The sequence below is a fragment of the Brassica napus genome, chromosome C7 (genome assembly GCF_020379485.1).
Source record: "Brassica napus cultivar Da-Ae chromosome C7, Da-Ae, whole genome shotgun sequence".
NCBI classification, from domain to species: Eukaryota; Viridiplantae; Streptophyta; class Magnoliopsida; order Brassicales; family Brassicaceae; genus Brassica; species Brassica napus.
In genome coordinates, this window is record NC_063450.1 from 41135030 (window position 1) to 41157987 (window position 22958).

Here is a 22958-nt window from a genome sequence, read left to right on the forward strand (position 1 = left end):
AAAAAAGAAATGAAAAAAAAATGCGGGTCCATGTAATCCCGCATGACCTGTTTCGGCTCATCCCGCAAAAGACCCAGTCCCGTAAAGACCCGTCCCGTGAGGCCCGTAAATTTACGGGTCTAGAAAACCTCGTCCCAATACCGTACTGCGACAGTCTTTTACGGGCCATGCTCGCGGTCCATATCCATGACTGTCATCTCTGCTTGCAAACATTGATGTTATCTGTAGGGGATATGCCTGGAACTTTTATCCGAGATCCGGATTCGATCCGTGATCCGATCCGATCCGGATCCGATCCGAAAATCCGGATATCCGGAGAGGCCGAATCCGGATCCGGATAGTAAAATGTTGGATCCGTCAAAGCCGAATCCGGATCCGGATATCTTTATTTTTTAGTTCGGATATCCGGATCCGTAAATTTTATTAATAACTATTTCAAAAATAGTAATATCTATTTATAAAAACTAATTTTATTTAATATATTTTCATTTTATATAAATTTTATGTAAATTTTGTACTATTATACATATAAATAATTAAAAACATTATATATTTTTATTTTTAAATTATTTTTAATATTTTATATATATTAATATTATTTTTTATTTATTTTAAGGATCCAAATCCGGATCCGGATATCCGCCGGATATTATAATTTTTAGAAGGATATCCGACATCCGGATATCCGCGACCCCCGAATCCGGATAAGGATAGTAAAATTATGGATCCGCTGGATAAGGATCCGGATCCGGATATCTTAAAATTGCCCGGATACCCGATCCGTCCCAGGCCTAGTAGGGGATGCAATTTCTCTTAGAAAAAACTATTTTTTTCCAAATATCAAAACACCGTCGTATTGAAAACAGAACATAAGCAAAACGATTGGTGCAGCTATAGCCAACAAGCACCAGTAATAAAAGCAGAACACAGAGACGCAAACTTCTATCGAAAACATCTATGGCCACAGCTGCTCAGCTCTCCGGCCACTTTAACCGGCCAATCATCACCGCCGTTAGAACTGATCACCGGCTGCATGTAACCACCACTCATTACCTCCCTCTCCCACGGAGACAACGCAACTTAACATCTCGTCTGCGGCATTGTATGAGTCTTCAAGTGGGCAACGAAACGCCTCCGACATCGACGGTGGACATGGAACAGCTCGTCGGGTTCCTATACAAGGATCTTCCTCACCTTTTCGACGACCAAGGGATCGATCCGAAGGCGTACGATGAGCGCGTGAAGTTCAGAGACCCCATCACCAAGCACGACACTATAAGTGGATATCTCTTCAACATCTCTCTCTTGAAGAATCTCTTCACTCCTGACTTTCGACTCCACTGGGCAAAACAGGTCTTTTTGCTAAAGCTCTCAACTTTACTCTGTTTCTGATCCAAAGTTGAACACTTTACTCATTGATTGTATGTATGAAACAGAGGAGCTGTAACTTACATCAAATTTACTCTGTTTTTCGAAAGTTGCTTCGCTCATTTCCTATTAGTCCACTGATTCTGATGCAAAGTCGAACACTTAACGAATAATAAAACGATCTCTTAGCACTTCCTTGTTGTGATACTATATTAGAGATTGTAAAGATAAGCTCTTTCTCGTTGATTGTATATTAGAAACAGAGGAAATGAAGTTAATTACAGATTAAAGATAAGCTCTTTTGCTACCATTTATGATGCTGGACTGATGCATCTGCTATAGACAGGTCCATACGAGATAACAACAAGGTGGACTATGGTAATGAAGTTCTCGCTTTTACCGTGGAAGCCAGAGCTCGTGTTCACAGGGTTATCAATCATGGCTGTTAATCCAGAAACTAAGAAATTTTGCAGCCATCTGGTATGGTTTTAGGCATGTCTTTTATAATCTTGTGAAATCTTCTTTGTTGTGTGTGTGGTCTACTTAGTAACAGCTCAATGTGCAGGACTTGTGGGACTCTATAAAAAACAATGACTACTTCTCTTTTGAAGGTCTTGTTGATGTGTTTAAGCAGGTAGTGGCTTGTCTCATTTTGCCTTCTTGCCATGAACTAATCATCTCTTGCAAGTGAGTTAGAAAAAGTTTACTTTTTTGGGCAGTTACGGGTGTATAAAACGCCTGATTTGGAAACTCCAAAGTATCAGATACTGAAAAGAACAGCAAACTATGAGGTCACATAGCTTCTTCCCTTGTGGTTAAGATTGTATAGAAAATGTGATGCTAGGTCTGAAACTCAATTGTAATTGTGTGGCAGGTGAGAAAGTATGAACCTTTCATAGTAGTGGAGACAAATGGTGACAAGCTCTCTGGCTCCTCAGGTTTCAACAATGTGGCAGGGTGAGAGTTGAAGCAATTTTTTTTTGTAGTCCATAAACTCTTCTGGCAATGCTGTGATGATAAATGTGACTTATGAAGGTACATATTTGGGAAAAACGCGACGATGGAGAAAATACCAATGACAACACCAGTGTTCACCCAAGCAACGGATCCTGAACTCTCTTCAGTGTCAGTACAAATTGTCATTCCATCTGGAAAAGATCTCAGCAGGTAAAGATTAGTTGATGATGGAACTGATGAGTACTGAGTAAAAAAGTTGTTAATTTGGTTGCTTGTCGCTTTATAGCTTACCAATGCCTAATGAAGAAAAGATAAACTTGAAGAAGTTGGAAGGAGGTTTTGCTGCGGCAGTGAAGTTTAGTGGGAAACCAACGGAGGATGTTGTCCGGGCAAAAGAGAATGAACTGAGGAAGAGTCTGAGTAAAGATGGTCTTAAAGCTAAGACGGGTTGTATGCTTGCTCGTTACAATGATCCAGGACGAACATGGAGCTTCATAATGGTAATGATTCCAAGCTTTAGTTAGAAACCATATGTTACTCTTTTTATGACATATGTATTAGTGGTTTGGCTCTAAGTTGTTATTTGTAATCTGCCTTTCATTTGCAGAGGAACGAAGTTATCATATGGCTTGAGGAGTTCAGCTTGGATTAGCTAGCTCTTTGCTTGGCCAAACGTTACCAAAAAGTTACCATATTGTATGTAGAGACTCAGTTTACTTCATTGTTGTAAGATCACCACACTCCGAGGATAGAAAAGTTGTATACTTTGTCTTTATGGTTCAATGAAAAGTTGTATACTTTAGATACAAAACATAAAAGAGAACTTTGACTTGACTAGAAGCAAAACGGTGTCGGTTTGAGTCGATCCCAGTCCTACCATTTGCTTCCGTAAAGGACTTTACTTTTCAGCCGACCAAACCAAGAAGAAGCAATGCCACTGTCACTGGTTCAAGCAGCTTCAGTGTCCTACTTGAGATCCCACTCAACGGTTCCTACTCTCTTCAAGCCTTCCTCTGCTTTACTTCTTAAAAAGTCAATCTTTCCTGATTCCAAGTTAACAACGTTCCAACGGATCTTTCGTTCCACGAAGAAAGCCTCAAATGGGTCTGCTCGTGCTTCCTTGCTCGAGACCCCTGTCTTGTGGGCTGGTCGAGTTTGTGTCTTTTACGCGCTTGTGAAAGCTGGTCTAGCTGGATCCAAGTCTAACCCCATCGTTTCTGGTTAATATCTTCTCTATGGTTGTTTTTTGAAAATGGTTTTAGCTTCTATCGTTTTGATTTTTGATTTGATGGTGTTGGATAATCTCAGGATTGGAAAGTGGTGGTGTTGATGTTGAAGATGATGGTGCGGATCTTGGTTTCTCAAAGTGGATTCAGAACATTAAGGGCAAACCAGGTTTAAGTTTCAACACTTTACTCCGACCCATTCTTGTCATATATAGGATTTGTGTTCAAGTGTAGAGCTTTGATCCAACTTCACATACAAATGAAATATTTAACCTTTTTAGATATGTAGATAGATAGATGGTTTAGTCAATGAATCTATCCTGGCTAAATGTTGAGTGTGAGTCAAATCTTTTTATGTTTTAAATGCTCAGACAAGGATGCAGCTTATAAGAGGAAGCTGGTGAGCAAATGGCACCCAACGACAAAGGGAACACTAAGAAGGAACTACAGGGTACCTTCCAAAGGCGAAGGAAACCGTCTTCTCAAAGCCATTGCATCTCTTCTCTCAGATGATGACCACTTTAGGGATGCAACATCTCACAAGGTTAACAACAATAAACACATCTGTAATAAACTGCACTTGTTTCTCTCTCACCAAATTGAGACACTACTGTAGGGTTGTCAAATACGGCGGGAGAGTGCGCATGGTCAAAGCGTATGTTGCAAGCTCTGTTTGATGAGTTACCAACTCCACATTTGGTGGTTGAGATCACACCTTTTCCAGCCGGTCCGCTTACAGAGAATGATTACCTTAAGGCCGAGAAGCTGGAAAAGGTTCTTAGGTCAGGCCCCAACGTTTGAACCCATCTGGTTCTCGGAGAGAGTGTTCCACTATGTGTCTAATTCCAAAATCTGTACATACTCTGCCATCTTTTGACGCTATCAAACTGCCAAGCACATATAAGTATCATTATCATGATTATAAGATCATTTTAAGGTACAGACAAGTTTCGACATACAAAACCATTTTTTGACAACGTTTTCCTCAGGCCATCGTCAATGTTAAGTATGCTAAGCTACCATCAAATAACACAACAACAAAAGAAACAAAAAATAAGCACAAATGAATTTTCTGAGGCGATTTTCAATTTTACCATTAAAATCACAAAAGACAAACATTTATACATGGAAAAGACAAAGCCAATGCTTTGAAACTTTCTGTTAGGAAAATTATATCAAATGTTATCTCTTTTTCCTCAGTAATGAAAAAAAAAACACTAACGGGCCATCATGCGTCACTAGGTGAAAAAGGATCATATACTTGATGCACACCTGCGTTAGACCTGTGTCGAATCTGTGGTTGGCCATTTAGGTTCAGGTTATCGTTATGAAACACTGGTCTTGGAGGGAAAAAAGCAGAACGCTGCGGGAACTGAGCTTCAGGGAAGTTCCTAGGCATCACCCGAGGCAATGGAGGTCCAAAGCTCTGCAAGTTTGAAGATCTCACGTTACCATGAAATGGTCTAGGCAGGTGGTTCAGGGGTTGATCCATCTGCCACCCAAAGTGCTGTGATCTTGCGAAACTTTGTCCAAAATGTTGGGAGGCTGGACTGACGGATGGGGCTCGAAATACCAGAGGAGGGAGATGAACTGTTTGAGAGTTGGGTCTAGGAGATATATGTGATTGTGGATGGAAACCGAAATCGCCTTGAAATGGCCTTGGAGCTGTATTTGTGGAAGGATAAGTAGGAAGAGGACCAGCAAGCCTGCCAGAAACATGTGGTGACACTGACATGGGACGCAGAGAACCACCAGAAGCATATTCTGTTAGATGTTTCAGACTGATACCAGAGGGAAAGGGAACTGATGGTATTTCAGTACCTGTCTGATGAGCTACCGGATGTAAACTGAGGTTAGGAGCCAGAGGCCGTATTGATTGGGACATGTTGCTTGAGACCATGTCTGGCAACAGCGTTGGTCTAAATCCACTGCTAGGTACAGTTTGGAAAGTCGACGGCCTCATTGTAGATCGTGGTCCTAGTGGTTGTACCTGACTGCCAGAATATGGAGGCAGAGTCGAAAAACCTGGTTGAACTAACGATCCTTGCGGGGCAACCACGGAGTAGGGCCTTGGTGTGCTGGAAAGGTTAAAAGAAAACAAATCTGGTGGACGAGGGACTTGAAAGTCAGGACGTAATGATGTGTTAAGATGAATTGGTTGCTGAGCAAAAGGAGGATTGGTTAGCAGTTCTTGATCCGGGATACGATTACCAAGAGTTGGAGCAGAGGGATTAAGATGTGGATGAAATGGAACTTGATTTGAAGCCAATGGAAAAGAGGAGCCATGTTCTTCGAGTTGGGTTTGTGAAGGTTGTACAGAGCTGACAGTTGGCTGTTCGGAGTTTGGGTCTGTAGCAGTTACGTTGTTGTTGCCTGGAACGGTTGAAACGTCTTCAGATCTAGATGGAGGAGCAGCCTCAGTTCCTGTATTTCCCTACAAGGGAGAATGATATAGTCTGAGACGTTAAATAACAAATGCTATATCATACTTCTAACTATCTTATAGAAGTTTTAGTGACTCACAGACACTGAAGAGATAAGCAGCTCAATTACAGCAATAGCTGCATCTACTTTTTCGTAAGTGTCAGATGATATCTGAAAATATAACTCTTCCCACGACGTCTGGATCTCGTTTTCATCTGAAGAAGAGAGTTCAACCTGGAAATATGTAGAAAATCTGATTCATAAACCATTGAAATGAGAATACTGAGAATTTTCAAGGACAAGCATGGAGAGGCAAAACAATAATAATGAGATTCTGAGAATCTGTTATGGTTATCTCAAAGATAGGTTTATTCCAAGATTACCTTCTCTCCTCCTGTTTTAGTGCCAAAAACTTGTACTTTGGCTCCAGTCTCCTGTTCCCATAATGAAATTGATTAGCTCGTATACAGGGTCAGATTGAATGGTGCTCAGGTTGTGTTAGGAAACAACAAGCAAATGTGAGAAAGAGACTAAGGCTGTTAACACAAGGCAGATATGGAACTGAAGCTGCTATATTTGTAGGTGACTTACTTTTTCAAGCTGTTTTTGAGTATCACCTTGGGAACCAAATATGAGACTTAGAAAACTAAAATCAGAATGTTCAGTGACCTGCAAAAGCATAAGTCCATACAATATCAGCTTCCAAAAGCTGAGTTTGTTACATGGCCATAAGAAAACAGAATCCAAAATATGTTATGCAGGACGAAGCAGCATTATATATCATAAGGCCACTGAAAGCGTTTGAACAGTCAGTAGTACTCCATTCTTTACTTGGACTTAAAACAAAACCAAATAACTTCTCAAAACTCTATCAAAAATACTGTATGAGTCATCTCTAAAAGAAATCTATAAAAATTTCTAGCTTCTGTGAGGTAGTACGGTTTAACAATTCTACAAGACTTAGACATAAGATCACAAATGCAAGATTTGATAAAGATTTAAAACTTTCTAGTCAAGTAAGAACTTACATCGATCGGCAATCTAGCTTCTTTCAGCACTGGCTTATAGTCAGGTGGAGCCTTGAACCTCGGATTCAACTCAAGTATCTCCCCTATAATTAAAGAAGCTGCATGTCACTCAACCGAAAAGCCAACATAAAGATGGAACAAGGAAACTCCAGCATACCAATTGCTTCACGTTTCTCTAACTCCAGATGTTCAGCAATCTTGACAGGAAAACAAACACTCATCTTTAAATAGCTAAAGAAACCGAAGAAGAAGTGATGAAAGATCACTTACATCACTGTTGGTTTCTCTATTAGCCTCAGCTTCATGAGTTCCTGACTCCAGTTGCTGTGTAATTTGATCCAAACGTTTCTGCTCAAAAAAAACCAAAATACAAGAGTGTTCTTCAAGCAATTCAAGAGTGTAGACAGGAACAATACCAAATGCAAATACAATTGATTGATTCCAACATTGATGAATAGCTTCGAGTAAGCTAAGACTCTGCCCTTTCTTGAGCAATACAGTGTACACACTAACATTTTCAATTGATTTGCGCAAGATTGATTCAAACACTGATGAATAGCTTCGATTCTAACCTGGTAAGCCAAGACTCTGGCCTTCTTGACTGCAACGTCTTGCGTCAAATCAGGTCCCCACTTAGTCTTCCTCTTCCCTAGCTTCGTGAGCGTTCCGTTATCCTTTCCGGCGCCTCCTCCGCCGCGTTGGAAAATGGGGATCAGTGATCCGGATAACTTGTTTTTAGGGATTACGAATCCGGACTTGGCACCGAACATTGAGATCTTCGGAGCGCTGGTAGTAGATGTCATCTTCGATTGCGTTGCGGCGGAGATTGTTCCTCGTCGATCTGAGAATCACGTTAGCGATTGCTATCGGATCGTTCTAAGGGTTTTGGAGAAAGAGCGTTATGTTTTTTATTACTTTTATTTTCCGCTGTATATTATAAAGTTTTTTTTTTTTCTCTGTCATTAGTCATTATTTGTTTAGATGAAGTGAAAAAATGTCTAGTTTGATGATCTAGTTTACATAGAAAAATAAAACAACACTATCTTCTTTTTTGGCAAGAGAGTCTACAAAGAAATCTTTCAACATAAAGCTCATGTTTTTCAAAAGGAGAGCCAAGAAAAGAAAACGCGAGCGAGAAGAAAAAAAAAAGTTCACCGTTTTTCCATCTTTTCCGGTGGTAGATACCTTTTTTTTGTTTTGTTTCAGCCTTGTTTATCAGTCTACGGGTTTCAGATCTGGTCGGAAGCTTCGTTTTTTCGTATTGAAACGGAGAGTCTCAAATCGGAATTCATGCCATCGATCTCATCAGATCTACGGTACGTGGTGGTGGATTTATGGTTACCTGCTTTTTTGAATAAGAGCGTGTCAAGTAAGGTTTGATTAGCTCTGCCGTGGTGTTGAGGCGCGTGGTGAGCTCCTACAAAGTCCAATGGCGAGTTTTAGTTAGATGTGGAGATAGTCTATGCATGGAGCAGAAGCGTGTAACCTTAGTTTGTTCAAGCCCAATTGTGAGTTTAGTTGGTTTTGGAGAGGGTCAGTGGAACAGAGGCCCTTAAGTGGAGCAGAGCCCTTATGAGGCACAATCTACGACAACGGTTATCCATAAACTATTGGTATAAAAACTATCGTCCCGGTTTGTTTTCTTTATGGCTGGGTTTGAGTCTTATCTAGAATGTCTAGTCGTCGGTCTTTTATGTTATTGCCTATGTTTTTGTAGTCCTTGCATGTTAGTTTAAGTGTGTTAAAGTGTGAATTTGTTTCCGGAATTATATTTGTGCAATCGTCGGCTTATGATTCCAGGGTTGTATTTTTAAACCGTTGGCTCTAGATTGTGATGTCGTTTCATTACGATAGCCGTTGTAACATGCTTTTTTGGTTAATCCAGTGTGTATTTGACCTGTGGCAGGTACAATCAAGATAGTGTTTTCTACGAGCCCTTTTCATTATGTTGTTAGGCCCTTTTATTAGAGTAAAAGTTTTCAGATCGGGCCACTTTGTATACATTTTTGTTATTAAACGAGATTGGTTTTAGGCTTACATATTTGCTTTCTATCCATTTGGATTGAGTTTATCCAGACGACGAACAAATTCAATTGTTTACTGATTTCACGTTTCTTCTTTTTTTCAGGAGAGTCTTTATAAAACCTTATCGATTATTCGGTCAGCTCGAAAAAAAAAAGCATTAGTATTATAGAAAAGACCGAATATCACACTTCATGATTCGAATTAAATGTTTTTGACTAATACCAAAAATATCCAGATCATTTGCAACTAGATTTCAATGTAAATTACATAAACCTAAATCCAAATTCAAACTGGCTAAGTATTAACACTTTAAATGCTACACATGATAAACAGATTTATTCCATGTTCCAAATTTTCCTCTGAGCATTTCTAATTATACTCTATATTTTATTTTAAAATGAAGTAATAAACAAAAAATAAAAATATTGTTTTATAAATGAAGTAATATTTTTATTTTGTTCGTTACTAAATTTTCCACTCTAAAAATATGGAGTGGGGCTCAGAGATGATCTTGCTACTAAAATACACTACTTGATTTTATTTACTACAACTGGTTTCACGTTTCTACTAAAAGTAGATTCAGTTTGTTGGTAACAACACAAATAACAATGCGTCATCTTCTCCACTTGACACAAACCGATGCATGTCGTATACTTAAGAATGGACACAACCCAAACGTTCCAAAAGAAAATGACATTCGATGAGAAATGTTACTGAAGGAAAAAATGATTGGAGATGAGGAGAGGCTCTTGGAGAGCAGTCACTTGCCCATAAAGCCGCCTAATACTTTTGGGACCCCATTGCTACAGAGGCACGTGACCACGATTCCACCGCCAGCTCGCATTGTCCCTCCTCGTGGACCCTTCCCTAAAAGTCTTCCTTTGCGTTTTTTCCTCTATATTATTCTGCGCATTATACTTTCAAAAAAAAAATATGACCCTTTTTGTCAACGACTGTGTCCACTAATTTTTTCTCGAGTTAAATGTCAAGGTTTTTTTTTTTTTGAACTGGTTAAATGTCAAGGTTTGCATCAACTCTATGTTTACTTGTACATCTAACATTTTTAATATCACTTGTAGTTGTCACTGATATCGTCGTAGACTTGTAGTGATAATGTTCTCATCTTCCCATCAATATATGGAAAAGAATATCATGGCCGTCTTTTTGCTTCAGGATTACGTCGCCAACCCTTATTTTTCTTTGTGGCGGTGTATGTTTTTCTTATCTCTCAATATCTAACAGCCAGTGGCAGATCCAGACCTATTATTTGACGGAGGCACATAACTAATAGATATAATAAATAATATTAAATTAATTCATATAAAGTAAATAACAATATATTTAAAATTATTATAAACTATTAATCATTAAAAATAACTAAAAACTGCAAGAAAATAATAAAATTTAATGTAGTTCAACTCAGAACAAATTTTATAAAATAATTTTATAATTATTAATTGTTTTACAAATGTAACTAATCTCAACAGCATTCTGTTACAATTAGAATTAATATGAATATATATAAAAATTATTCTTCAAATTTACACATACATAACGGCATATCAACATACATAACATTTTATAGTCATCATATCATAAGGAACTAAACTCTAAAATATTAAATAAAAATGAATTGATTAATTAGTTTTATTTCTTTATTAGCAATTGCTAATGTCTACTACTAAAATACGGACTTAAAATGTGCTAAAAAGTTGAAATCTAAAATGAAATATAAATTACAATAGAAAGAACTATGAAAAGACAAACAAAGAAAGGCAAAATATGGTAACAGAAAAATAATAATATTAACAATAGCTTTGAACAAAGATATTGTACGTGTCAAAAAGACATTAATTGTACAGCAAGATGATAAAATCATATAAGTAAAAAGCAACGAGGTGGATTCGAACACTGTAATAAACTCGATATAATCGGTACATGTTCACCGGTTGTTCCAAGATCATCATAATGACACGCCTAACTAAGTAATATTTATAAAGTAGTCGGGGGCACGTGCCCCTGTTCGTTATACTGTAGATCCGCCCCTGCTAACAGCTACCTGAACATAAACAATTTAGATTTGGATGTCGACCTTTAACCAAAACTTTAGACTTAGTTTGTTAATCATGATTCTATACATAGAAGGTTGCTACTTTAAGGACTTCAAACTCAGTACTTACAACAAAGAAAATAAGATGAATGTAGTTGGAGTTTAGGTAAGAACATCATTGGACATTGGCCTTTTTTTTTTTTTTGAGCAACCATTGGCCTTTCTTATATGCCGGAAAAAAAATCTAACTCCAAACCATAAAGCTCATGTAATAAATCACTATGAGTATGTACAATTGTACGCATAGGTAGTTATATCCATACACCCTACTATTAAAGAGTATGCATGTGTTTTTTTCGTACTATGAAAATACATAAACAGATAATATAATCAAAACGATTTATGGATATCTTAAATATAATAAATTATTAAAGTGCATTAACATCTAATTTTTTTTTTTTATTTTGTAATCAATAAAAGGGCCCTCACTAAAAAAATCATAGCTCAGCCACTGGTATTATCTAACTTTTCAGATAGTTATGTTAATACTCTTATTATACTTTTCTACATGATCTTTACTGGCTATTGCACGATATTTTCCCTCGATTATATTTGTGAATTGATTTTGCCACATGTCCTCTATACAATCAATTTCATAAAACAAATGTGACATGACTACTGAAATTGATGACATGGCTTCCGGAAAAATATGACATGGATAATTTCATTTTAAAAGATTTATATTTTTGGCAAACTTATTAAAATATGGTAATAATTCATATATTACATTTAATATTGATATTTCTTTTTGGTAAACTTTTTTTAAATATAGTAATAGCTCATACATCATCTATAAAATAAATATATTCATATATAACATTTTAAATTTTGAAATGTTATTATTTTTGTATAATTATACAATTTGTATTACTATAACTTTCAAAAATTTCTACAATTTAAAAAAAAATTAAATATCTAACCGTAAAATCATTAGTTTCTTATATATCTACAAATTTTATAAATATTGTTTAGGCTAAATTTTTGATAATTATACAATTTTTATTAGTTTTATGCAAATTGATTTAATATATATCAAATCTATATTAAATAATAGTAAGAAAATAGTAAAATATATATTATTTAATAAATTTATTTTTAAATATACATTAGATTTAAAAAAAAAATTAGTGCATATGGTGCAGGAAAACACATGGGCAAAACCTAAAGATATTGTGACATAAATGGCTAGAATAATTTGGTATGTAAATAATAGACAACCCACTTAATAAAGAGCTAAGCTATTGGCACATGCAATAAAGTAAACCATTCTGATCTCATTCCTCCACCACTTTTTGTCAGAAAACTCATTCTCTCCTCTGCAGAAAGAAAGAAAGACATTGGAGAGGGGTTAAAACGGGAAAGAGTGAAAGTAAAGTCATGTCGGACCGTTTTGGTCTCGAGAGAGATAGTAAGCAAAGGAGTGAAGCCTAAGGGAAGTTAAAAAGGTTATTGTCGTTGCAGTTAAGCACTCCTCTCGCCAATTCTTTTTCAATCTTTCTAAATTCCATTTCTACCCTTAACTCTCTCTCTCTTCTCCAAACACACATCATCAAACTAACATTTGTCTGCTGCAAACTCTCACCTCTCTTCTTCCTTCTTCTTCTCTCTGCTTCACACACACATTCTCTGTCGATTTTCAGATCACTCTTTCATCAAATGGAATCAGATGATTGCTCTGTTAAAGTTGCTGTCCACATCAGACCGCTCATCGGCGACGAACGGCTTCAAGGTTGTAAAGATTGTGTCACTGTCGTTTCCGGTAAACCTCAGGTACTGTTACCTTTTATTGTGTCCAGCTTCGGACAATGTCACAGCTTTTTGTCTCTGTTCTTAACCTGTTCTTCAAAAAAAAAAGTCTCTTTCCTTTTATAAAATTATTTTCTAAAGTTATTAGCTTTTTCATCGGAACTGTGTCCCTCCCTGAGATCTAGATCTTAAGGAAGTTTAGAATCAGTGAAGGTTCTTTCTCTTTCTTATGCATGTTTGACTTGGTCAGTTCTGTTTCTTTTAGGATAAATATTACAATTATTACATCTTAATTTATGCCCTTAATTAGTTTTAGTCACAAGATCAATTTGTTTTGTTGATAATTCTCAAGACTGAGACTCTTCCGACACAAAAGATCAAGTCTTTATGGTTTTTGCTGTCATTGAATATATGAATATTAATGGTCAAATGACTCGAATCCAAACAATTAAGCAATTTACTTGCTGGGTTTTTGAGATATAATCAAAAAGTACATGGCTTTGAATGCAATTATGATCAAACATTGGCTTTGAATGTAATTATAATCAAACATATTTTTTTTTTGATGCAGGTACAAATTGGATCACATTCTTTTACGTTCGACCATGTATACGGAAGCACTGGCTCTCCATCTACCGAAATGTATCAAGAATGCGCTGCACCGCTCGTTGACGGTTTATTCCAAGGCTACAACGCGACGGTTCTTGCTTATGGCCAGACTGGTTCCGGTAAAACATACACAATGGGCACAGGCTGCGGAGACAACAGCAGCCAAACAGGGATCGTACCTCAAGTCATGAACGCTCTTTTCACCAAGATTGAGACTCTCAAGGATCATATCGAGTTTCAGATACACGTTTCTTTCATCGAGGTTCTTAGCTGACCATTTAATGATTTTGTTTTGAGAGTTTTATAACCTGACCATTTAATTTGGTAGATTCATAAAGAAGAGGTGCAAGATTTGCTGGATCCTTCCACTATTAACAAGTCAGACACTAAGGTAGCACATGTCCCTGGGAAGCCACCGATACAGATCAGAGAATCATCCAACGGTGTTATCACATTAGCTGGATCCACGGAAGTAAGCGTCACTACTCTCAAAGAGATGGCTGCTTGTCTCGATCAAGGCTCGTTCAGCAGAGCTACTGGTAGTACCAACATGAACAATCAGTCAAGGTGACTTGTAATAACCTTGTGTTTGTTGTTATATATGTGCAAATCAATCATTACAAGTCTGATTTTTTTTTTTTTTTTTACATTTTCTTGTATCGTTTATGCAGTCGTTCACATGCCATTTTCACTATCTCCGTGGAGCAAATGCGCAAGATTAATAATAATACAGATTCTCCTGAAAACGGTAGCTTGAAAGAAGAGTATCTGTGTGCAAAGTTGCACCTTGTAGACCTTGCTGGTTCGGAACGTGCCAAACGAACTGGCTCTGACGGTATGAGATTTAAAGAAGGTTAGTGTTTCTTTTGTTGCATTTTGTCTTAAGGCCAGTAATAAAAGAGCCTTTTTGATCGATGTGCTGTAATGGAAGTTTGATTCTTTTTTCACCAGGAGTACACATAAACAAAGGCCTCCTTGCGCTTGGTAATGTCATCAGTGCTCTCGGAGATGAGAAAAAGCGTAAAGATGGTGCCCATGTTCCTTACAGAGACAGTAAACTTACACGGCTTTTGCAGGTATTATTTGTTTTTTCAAAATATCACATTGCTCTCAGTGTTTGCTCTTTTCTCAAAACCTCACTTTATAGGATTCACTTGGGGGCAACAGCAGAACTGTAATGATAGGTAACCTTCAATGATTCTGCTTTTAAGCCCTTTATAGTTTGGTTAATGCTTGTTCCATAGCTCTAATGCTGGCTATTTGGATTACAGCTTGCATCAGTCCTGCAGATATTAATGCGGAGGAAACACTTAACACTCTTAAATATGCAAACCGTGCTCGAAACATCCGGAACAAACCTGTTGTAAGCTATTCCGTTATGTCACATTGTCAATCAATGAGACTAACTATTGACTTAAATTAGATTACTCTAATTTTTTCTTGATATTTTTTTAAAAAACAGGTTAATAGAGATCCTGTGTCCAGTGAGATGCTGAAAATGCGTCAACAGCTCGAATACTTACAGGCAGAGCTCTCCTTACGTAATGGAGGATCCTCATGTGCAGAGCTTCAGGTATGTTTGACCTTTAGTGTATGGTGTTTACTTAGGAGTTCAAGTATATAGAGGTTAAGAGTGTATGTGATGATGATGCAGGTTCTTAAGGAAAGGATTGCTTCCCTCGAAACTGCTAATGAAGACCTTTGCCGGGAGCTTCATGAGTACAGAAGCAGATGTGGTGGTGTAGAGGAGCCTACTGACAAAGACTTTAAAGACATACAAGCTGTAGTAGTTTCTAAACTGATACATTGTCTAACATATATGTAGATACCATGTCTGTTTATTGTTATGAAATGTTGAACTATTTTGGTGACAGGATGAAATCGTCGGTTCGGTTAGACCAGATGGGCTGAAAAGGAGCTTGCACAGTATAGAGTCGTCTAATTACCCCATGGTTGAAGCCACTACAGGTGATTCAAGGGAAGTAGACGAAGAGGCAAAGGAGTGGGAGCACAAGCTCTTGCAGAATAGTATGGACAAAGAGTTGCATGAACTGAACCGCCGTCTAGAGGAAAAAGAGGTCTCCTTTTACTTGTTATTTTAATTTTCCAAGAGGGTTTGAGTTTTGTTCTTGTCCATAACTACATAATCTATGTATGAAAACAGTCTGAAATGAAGCTTTTTGATGATCCGGCTGCGCTAAAGCAACATTTTGGAAAGAAAATTGCGGAGGTGGAGGATGAAAAGAGATCTGTTCAGGTGGAATAAAGTGTTCATATGGTGCTCATTGTTTTCTTTCATCTTGAAAGTTTCATGAAAAGAGAATTGTTGAACTGTTGTTTTTGTCTTTCTTTTCAGGAAGAGAGAAACCGTTTGTTAGCTGAAATTGAGAACCTTGCTTCTTCTGGTGGCCAAGCACAGAAGCTGCAAGATGTGCATGCTCAGAATCTTAAATCGCTTGAAGCACAGATTCAAGACCTTAAGAAAAAGCAGGAGAGCCAGGTTCAGCTACTGAAGCAGAAGCAAAAGAGTGACGACGCGGCTAAGAGGTTACAAGACGAAATCCAGTCCATCAAGGCCCAAAAGGTATACTCATGTCACATGTTTTCATTGAAAATGCATTTGGTTTGATTATCTTCCTTGGGTTTTATAGGTCCAGCTGCAGCACAGAATGAAACAAGAAGCAGAACAGTTTCGACAGTGGAAAGCCTCCCGGGAGAAGGAACTTTTGCAGGTTTCTTTGCCTTACTTAAGTCCTTTGAACATTTCTTCCACAAGGATTGTTCTATCAAATGATCTTTGACTCATAACTGTACTTTTATATTTAAATATTTCACTGGCCAACACAGTTACGGAAAGAAGGGAGAAAGAGCGAGTATGAAAGGCATAAGCTGCAAGCTTTAAATCAGCGCCAGAAAATGGTATGCGCAAGATAATTTACCTTGAGAGTTATATTCCATGGTCTCTGAAAGATATTTAAAAAAAAAACTTAAAAAAGAAAATTCAGATGTGAAGCTAAGGAAAAAAAAAAATGCACTCTCAGGTTCTACAGAGGAAGACAGAAGAGGCTGCAATGGCTACCAAGAGGTTAAAAGAGTTGTTGGAAGCTAGGAAGTCTTCTCCTCGTGAACACTCAGGTGTGGTTAATAACTCAACACTTCAAATGATTTTGATAGTTAATGGAACCATGTCACTGTGTAATTAGCTGGCTGAGATTCTAAGTAAAAAAGTAGTTTTTGTTTGTGCTTTTGAGATTCTAAAGTAAAACACTAATTATGCAGGTGGTACAAATGGCTTTGCAACAAATGGTCAGGTGCGGCTTGACCCATATAGTCCCTTCTTTCTTTATCATTGTGATTCTTTAGAAATCTAATTCAGTTCATCACTCTTTTAGACCAACGAGAAGTCGTTGCAGCGGTGGCTAGATCATGAGCTGGAAGTCATGGTGAATGTGCATGAAGTACGTCACGAGTACGAGAAACAAAGCCATGTGTATGTCCCCCTAATGCATTTGACCTTCTGCAATAATTTAAGACCGTTGACTTACTGATTATGCATGTGGTAATAATAATAATTTCAGACGAGCTGCTCTAGCGGAAGAGTTGGCTGTGTTAAGACAAGTTGATGAGTTTGCAGTGAAAGGGTTAAGTCCTCCAAGAGGAAAAAATGGCTTTGCTAGGTTACTTTTCTTTTCTCACATGAATTTTCATTTGATTTCTAATTTTGCTTACAAGTTTTTTGTTTTCAGGGCATCATCGTTGTCACCTAATGCAAGGACGGCGAGAATATCTTCGCTTGAGAACATGCTAGAGATATCTTCCAACTCTCTAGTGGCAATGGCGTCACAGCTTTCTGAGGCGGAAGAACGTGAGCGTGCCTTTACAAGCCGTGGCCGTTGGAACCAGCTAAGGTCAATGGGAGAGGCAAAGAACTTGCTTCAGTACATGTTCAACTCTCTTGCGGAAACAAGGTACTGTACCTCACACGTCCTACCTTGATGAAAACTAATCTCCAAGTCAAGATACTCATGTCTTTTCTCATTCTTTATCCATCATGCAGGTGCCAGTTGTGGGAGAAAGATGTGGAAATAAAAGAAATGAAAGATCAGTTTAAAGAAATTGTTGGCCTTCTGAGGCAGAGTGAGCTGAGAAGGAAAGAAGCTGAAAAGGAGGTTAAGTTAAGGGAGCAAGCACATGCAACTTCCTTAGCTTCATCTCCACTTGTAAGACTATACCACCTCTCCTGTCTTATCCATATTCTTAGTTTAGTGTTGCTTAGAGAAATAACACATGAAATGTAAAATGTTGGTAATAGGGAACCCCACCGAGTTCAGTGAAGCATTTAGCTGAGGACATGACCACACCTTCTCCAATGACTGTGCCAGCACAGAAACAGCTCAAATTCACTCCGGGGATTGCTAACGGCAAAGTGAAAGACTCAGCTGCATTTATTAATACAAACAAGAAGGTTTAGTTCATTTTATTCTTATGATGGAGCAATGAAATTACAGGCTTCTCTATTAGTATTTAGTATCTAAGAGTGTTATGTACTTTTTGTTTGGTGAAGATGGTACCAATGGGACAAGTATCGATGAGGAAACTATCCGCCATTGGACAACAGAGTGGGAAGCTTTGGAGGTGGAAGAGAAGTCATCACCAGTGGATTGTCCAATTCAAATGGAAGTGGCAAAAGCCATGGAGGCTCTCCGAGTGGATTAGGCACAGTGACGAAACACTTCTCAAGGCTAAATCTCGACATAAGGCTCTGCCTAAGAAGATCATGTGATCAAGTTACTGCTATGTTTCACTTTGGGAGTAAAACTCTCAACGTTGCGTGATATTGAACCACCAGGACGAGCGGGCAGATGCTGCTGTAGGTAACAGATAGCTTAAGGCTTATTAGGAGTCAGATTGTTCTTTTTTTCATGTTGATAGAATTGACATCTTATACATCCACTAAAGGAGCTCATGAAGGAAATAAAACATCATCTGGTTTTGTTGTAAATGATAAAATATCTATTTAGTGTTCAGTTTTGTTTTTGTTCAAAAAGTTTTAGCAAATCGTATCATAAGATTTGAGATGTGAAACGAGAGAGCAGAACCAAAGACTCAGAGAGATATCATTCAATGTCTTTTCTTGAAGCTTTTATTGATAAGCATCAGAAACATTACAAGTCTAGGATGCTAATGTGTGAGACAGATTCTGTAAGTGTTATACATCTCCCATTGCCTTCAAAGATCAACAACAACAACAATTAACACCCAGATATTACAAGCAAGAAGCAAGATACCATTAGCTTCTCATGTCATGCCCAACAAAAAAAGAGCATCCGTGTGTTTCACATATTGCTACACCAGTACGCATAGTGTTCATCTCTCCTATGGGTGCTCACCAGACCACCGCATTGCAAACAGATAAAGCTGCTTCCGTCAGCAAAGGCATCAAGCATGATCTGCGACCTCCCGCTCTTTTCCAGAATAGATATGCCACGAGCATCTGTTGTAACTCTTTCTTTGGTGCCAAATAAGTCCGTTGATGTTGGCTCGTGTCCAAGCGGCTGTGCTTCTGTAATGGCGCACTCAGCAAATATAGAAGCCAGCTGATCTATACTAGCTGTTTCTTGGATTCGGCGCTTGTAAAGTTCACGGGTACGGTTGAGTATATGAAGGACCGCCTCATCTCCTCCTTGGGTTCTCATTGCCATCACTACCTGTTTAGAACAAGGTAGACTAGCTCAGGAAAGGGAACATATAAAGCAAAGAAGGTCAACGATCTTGCCATTATGTATAGGTCTCACGACTAGAGTGTATCAAATCATGATATTCAACTCAAAACCAACCCTAATTCAACAAGGAAAGGATTAAACTTTACCATTCTGATAGTCTAGAAGAAGATAAAAACAGAACCGCATAACCATATCTAGCAATGTAATTACTCGACTTATACATGCGTCCAAAACAAAAGTGTCCACTGCCTAGTCACACAATCCTATAATAAAGAAGAGATTGTTGTTATACAATTCTAACACTTGTTAATATGATAGCCAACGGAGGAAGGCGAAGTGATAGGATTCAAACCGGTAAAGCTACTTCTTCACCATAGAAGAGATGAATGAAGGCAATGCAGCTGTGATCTGTGGGGGCGGTGCAAGTATTGAATAATCCAATGGGTTAAAATTAAGAAACATATACGAACTTATACAATCAATAGTTATAAGCAAGCAGCTAGGAAACAAATATGTCTTTGAGATTCATCAAGAAACGTTCCTTCTTCTAACGGTTTACAACACTATATACCATTGGGATAACTAACTATATATCAGCTAATTCGCAATAAAAATTCGATCTTGAGCAGAGTAACCCTAATCAAAGCCCAAAGCTTTAAGCATCGAAACAACTTCTCCTATATTCCAAACTGTCAACACATCCGAAGAAGAAATGTTTAAATTGAAAAAGGGAAACGCAGAGTACCGCTTGGAGAGCTTGAGATGGCTCGCCTTGATCGACGAGCCTCCGAGCGGCGGCGAGGAAATCATCCCTGGGGGTGGTGGGCTTGTCAAGAACGAAAGTCTTACTCGAGTCCGTATCCATCATCTCCGCCTCGGAATCACCGTTCATGGTGTAATGCATCTGCAAGAAAACTGGGGAGAGAATCGGAGAGAGAGAAAGAAAAAAAAAAAAAAGAGAAAGAGTGATGATGACGATGAAAACGCCAGAGAATTCTAATTCAAACTACAAACCATGGTATGGTTCGGTTTACAAATTGATTATCGGTTTGGTATTGACGAATTGGCTTAACCGGATTCAGTTTTACGGTTTGATTCACAAGTACAAGCTCTACTTCTTTCCCAAAGGCTAGCGAGAGAGAGAGAGAGAGAGAGAGAGAGCATGGCGGGGTGTGTGAACTATATTTCTCCGCACGTGACTCTGTGCTCGCCACGTGCCTCTCCATCCCTCTCCTTTTCCGGAGATTCTCTTTTCCGGGAATCAACCAAATTCCTCCGACGACGATCTCCGTCGATCACCGCCCCCAGATTTCAGGTAATCCTATTTTTTGGAAACTTCAAATTTTGAATGCGGGATGTTAATTTTTGGATTTCATCTTCTTCAGGTCGTTGTGGCGGCTGAAAAAACGGAGCCGCCGCCTCTGAAAATAATGATATCAGGAGCTCCTGCTTCGGGTAAAGGTACACAATGCGAGCTCATCACTCAGAAAGTAAGCTTCTTCCCTCTTTACCTTTTACTTTATTCAAATGGGTTAATACAATCTCACTGATTCCAATTATTTTTATCAAGTATAGTCTGATTGTTCTTGGCTGTAACACCATTTAGTATTGCATTGCATCACTTGTTTAGTTTAACTGCAAGCTCTTACTATATGGTTTTAGAATCACTTTTGTATAGTGAGAACTGTTGATTTTCTTGTTTAATAGACTTGTTGTATATAAATCAATGTATTCTTCATCATCATCATTGAGAATAGTTTAACTCATAATCCTATGTTCGATTTTAGTTTTTTTACAAGTTTAGCTTGTTGGATAGGTAGAGAAAATTCTATTTAGCTTCTGTTTCCCTACCTACATGTTTGTTTTGTTTTGTTTCGTGATGATTCTTTTTAAATATAAGCTACTACTACCTTTTCTTTGCAGTATGGTCTGGTGCATATCTCTGCTGGGGATTTGCTGAGAGCTGAGATCACTTCTGGGAGTGAGAATGGACGACTGGCAAAAGAACACATGGAGAAAGGACAGTTGGTCCCTAATGAAATAGTTGTAATGATGGTCAAAGATCGTTTATCACAGACGGATGCTGAGCAAAACGGATGGCTTTTGGATGGATATCCTAGGAGCTCATCGCAGGCTACAGCTCTCAAGGGATTTGGATTCCACCCTGATCTATTCATTGTCCTCGAAGTATGCACTTTTTTCCTTTTCTCTCATCTTCTACAACTTGCTGGATTAGAGTTATGTCAAAGCAATATAGCTACTGATAATTAACTAGGTCCATTAGCAGCTATATTTGTTTTGTGAAAAAAATGGTTTCACTGGATTATATCACATTGCTTTGATTCTTTTATCCAGTGAATGGAGATGGGATAATTTGATTTACGCCTGCTATGTGGGACAGGTTCCTGAAGATATTCTAGTTGAAAGAGTTGTTGGGCGTAGACTGGATCCTGTCACAGGAAAGATCTACCACTTGAAGTATTCTCCTCCAGAGACAGAAGAGATCGCTGCTAGACTCACCCAACGTTTTGATGATACCGAAGAGAAGGCAAGTCTATACTTATATATATATATATATATATATATATATGTGTTTCTGTGTTTCTCGAAAGTTTTCCATTCAATCATTACTTCTCAAATCATCACTCTTTGTCCAATTCATTCTCTGATTATTTGTTTTCTTTCGATGTTAGGTAAAACTGCGGCTGAAGACTCATAACCAAAATGTGAGCGATGTGCTTTCTATGTACGACGGTATAACTATAAAGGCATGAGATCTCATTCACACCCTTTCCATTTCTGTTTTTGCTCTCTCTCTTCATCGACGAGGGTCTCATGAGGCAAAATGGTACCTTTGTTTATTATTATCATCCAGATAAAAGGAAACCGTCCGAAGGAGGAAGTGTTTACCCAGATCGATACCGCTCTATCTGAAATGCTTCAACAGAGGAACACCGATCCAAGTTCACTTTTAAGTTGAATCATCCTTGGTACGGACATTAGGAAGTGTTTTGGCGAGATCGATACTGCTCTGAACAGCTTCAACAGAGGGAACACTGCTCCAAGTTCACTTTTAAGCTGAAATGAATCATTCTTGGCACGGACCTAACCAGCGGTAAATATTCTCCCTCTCGCGTTTGTCACATTTGATTGATACCACCTGTATCGCAATAAAGGATCTTTTTTTGTCTCCAGTAAGATGATGTATGTCTGTCTACTCCAGTCTTCAGAAATATGCTACCTTCTGCTTTATACTTTGTAGATTGACTGAAAATAACTCCTTTTGTTTTTCTTGTTGCGATCGTGAAGAATGTCATTCTTTTTTACTAATCTTGACAATGGTGATATAAGATATTCACATGATTGTTCAGCTACTCTTTTTTCCTAGCAACCATTATTAGAATTCAACGTAAGTTTTGAATTGATCCTACTCTCATGGGTGAGGCTAAAATCTTGATGGGGGTTGAGTTGGATGATACCCTTCTATCAAAAGAAGGCTTTAGATGATAATAAGGGTAAATAATCCATGATTAATGTGGAGTATTCTTGCCTTCCCACAAAATGTAATGTGATAGATGTGGACATCTAGATCACAAAGAATCAAGATGTCTTCAGCAACATGTTAATGATTTGTCTCAAGCTTCACATAATCAAAGATTTTGGCACAATGGCTATCCCCGTGTCTGTTAATGTCCCTGCCTCTGGCTTTGTCACTGTCAAATGCAACTGCAGCTATGGTTTT

General features: G+C 38.1%; 6 protein-coding genes and 1 long non-coding RNA gene across 13 annotated transcripts; 5 read left to right on the forward strand and 2 right to left on the reverse strand.

Moving 5' to 3' along the window:
* The first annotated feature begins 867 nt into the window (after positions 1–867).
* BNAC07G26160D lies at positions 868–3131 on the forward strand. Its single transcript, XM_013850847.3, has 8 exons — positions 868–1353; positions 1711–1848; positions 1934–2002; positions 2088–2159; positions 2243–2325; positions 2404–2535; positions 2612–2825; positions 2933–3131. The coding sequence occupies exons 1-8, from the start codon at positions 958–960 to the stop codon at positions 2975–2977; spliced, it is 1149 nt and encodes a 382-aa protein (XP_013706301.3). The 5' UTR covers positions 868–957; the 3' UTR covers positions 2978–3131.
* A 63-nt stretch (positions 3132–3194) lies between these two features.
* Positions 3195–4501, forward strand: BNAC07G26170D. The gene is given in 5 exon segments (XM_013850848.3): positions 3195–3545; positions 3634–3720; positions 3923–4095; positions 4168–4213; positions 4216–4501. Coding segments are annotated over 5 exon segments (732 nt in total). The 5' UTR covers positions 3195–3256; the 3' UTR covers positions 4353–4501.
* Positions 4502–4619: 118 nt separating this feature from the next.
* On the reverse strand, positions 4620–8915 carry LOC125589775. Of its 2 annotated transcripts, XM_048762179.1 has the most exons (9): positions 7576–8915; positions 7274–7351; positions 7161–7200; positions 7004–7086; positions 6567–6644; positions 6359–6409; positions 6075–6209; positions 5373–5985; positions 4620–5279 (listed from the first exon to the last, which is right to left on the reverse strand). In XM_048762179.1, the coding sequence occupies exons 1-9, from the start codon at positions 7804–7806 to the stop codon at positions 4780–4782; spliced, it is 1809 nt and encodes a 602-aa protein (XP_048618136.1). In that variant the 5' UTR covers positions 7807–8915; the 3' UTR covers positions 4620–4779. The 2 variants fall into 2 exon arrangements, with proteins under 2 accessions (XP_048618136.1, XP_048618135.1); XM_048762178.1 differs by having other exon boundaries at positions 4620–5985.
* LOC106410355 lies at positions 8471–9040 on the forward strand. Its single transcript, XR_001282303.3, has 2 exons — positions 8471–8616; positions 8910–9040. It is a non-coding gene; the product is annotated as an uncharacterized LOC106410355 (long non-coding RNA).
* Positions 9041–12409: 3369 nt separating this feature from the next.
* LOC106348950 (kinesin-like protein KIN-4A) lies at positions 12410–18540 on the forward strand. Of its 5 annotated transcripts, none has more exons than XM_048762180.1 (22): positions 12410–12583; positions 12779–12897; positions 13456–13755; positions 13822–14060; positions 14165–14346; positions 14445–14569; positions 14641–14677; positions 14765–14856; positions 14956–15066; positions 15148–15279; positions 15368–15571; positions 15658–15750; positions 15850–16077; positions 16145–16225; positions 16341–16412; positions 16535–16628; positions 16773–16804; positions 16886–16983; positions 17072–17461; positions 17551–17713; positions 17806–17958; positions 18058–18540. In XM_048762180.1, the coding sequence occupies exons 2-22, from the start codon at positions 12805–12807 to the stop codon at positions 18274–18276; spliced, it is 3138 nt and encodes a 1045-aa protein (XP_048618137.1). In that variant the 5' UTR covers positions 12410–12583; positions 12779–12804; the 3' UTR covers positions 18277–18540. The 5 variants fall into 5 exon arrangements, with proteins under 5 accessions (XP_048618137.1, XP_022561270.2, XP_013644247.2 ...); XM_022705549.2 differs by having other exon boundaries at positions 12411–12583; positions 12779–12908; XM_013788793.3 differs by lacking the exon at positions 12410–12583 and having other exon boundaries at positions 12654–12908; positions 17072–17170; positions 17240–17461.
* Positions 18541–18608: 68 nt separating this feature from the next.
* Positions 18609–20211, reverse strand: LOC106348951. The gene is made up of 2 exons (XM_013788795.3): positions 19962–20211; positions 18609–19201 (listed from the first exon to the last, which is right to left on the reverse strand). The coding sequence occupies exons 1-2, from the start codon at positions 20118–20120 to the stop codon at positions 18830–18832; spliced, it is 531 nt and encodes a 176-aa protein (XP_013644249.1). The 5' UTR covers positions 20121–20211; the 3' UTR covers positions 18609–18829.
* Positions 20212–20296: 85 nt separating this feature from the next.
* On the forward strand, positions 20297–22590 carry LOC106348952 (adenylate kinase 2, chloroplastic-like). Of its 2 annotated transcripts, XR_001271050.3 has the most exons (7): positions 20297–20531; positions 20602–20706; positions 21140–21403; positions 21618–21764; positions 21910–21984; positions 22092–22331; positions 22412–22590. XR_001271050.3 is itself a non-coding variant. In XM_013788796.3 (6 exons), the coding sequence occupies exons 1-6, from the start codon at positions 20379–20381 to the stop codon at positions 22194–22196; spliced, it is 849 nt and encodes a 282-aa protein (XP_013644250.1). In that variant the 5' UTR covers positions 20297–20378; the 3' UTR covers positions 22197–22590. The 2 variants fall into 2 exon arrangements, 1 of the variants encoding a protein (XP_013644250.1); XM_013788796.3 differs by having other exon boundaries at positions 22092–22590.
* The last annotated feature ends 368 nt before the right edge of the window (positions 22591–22958 follow it).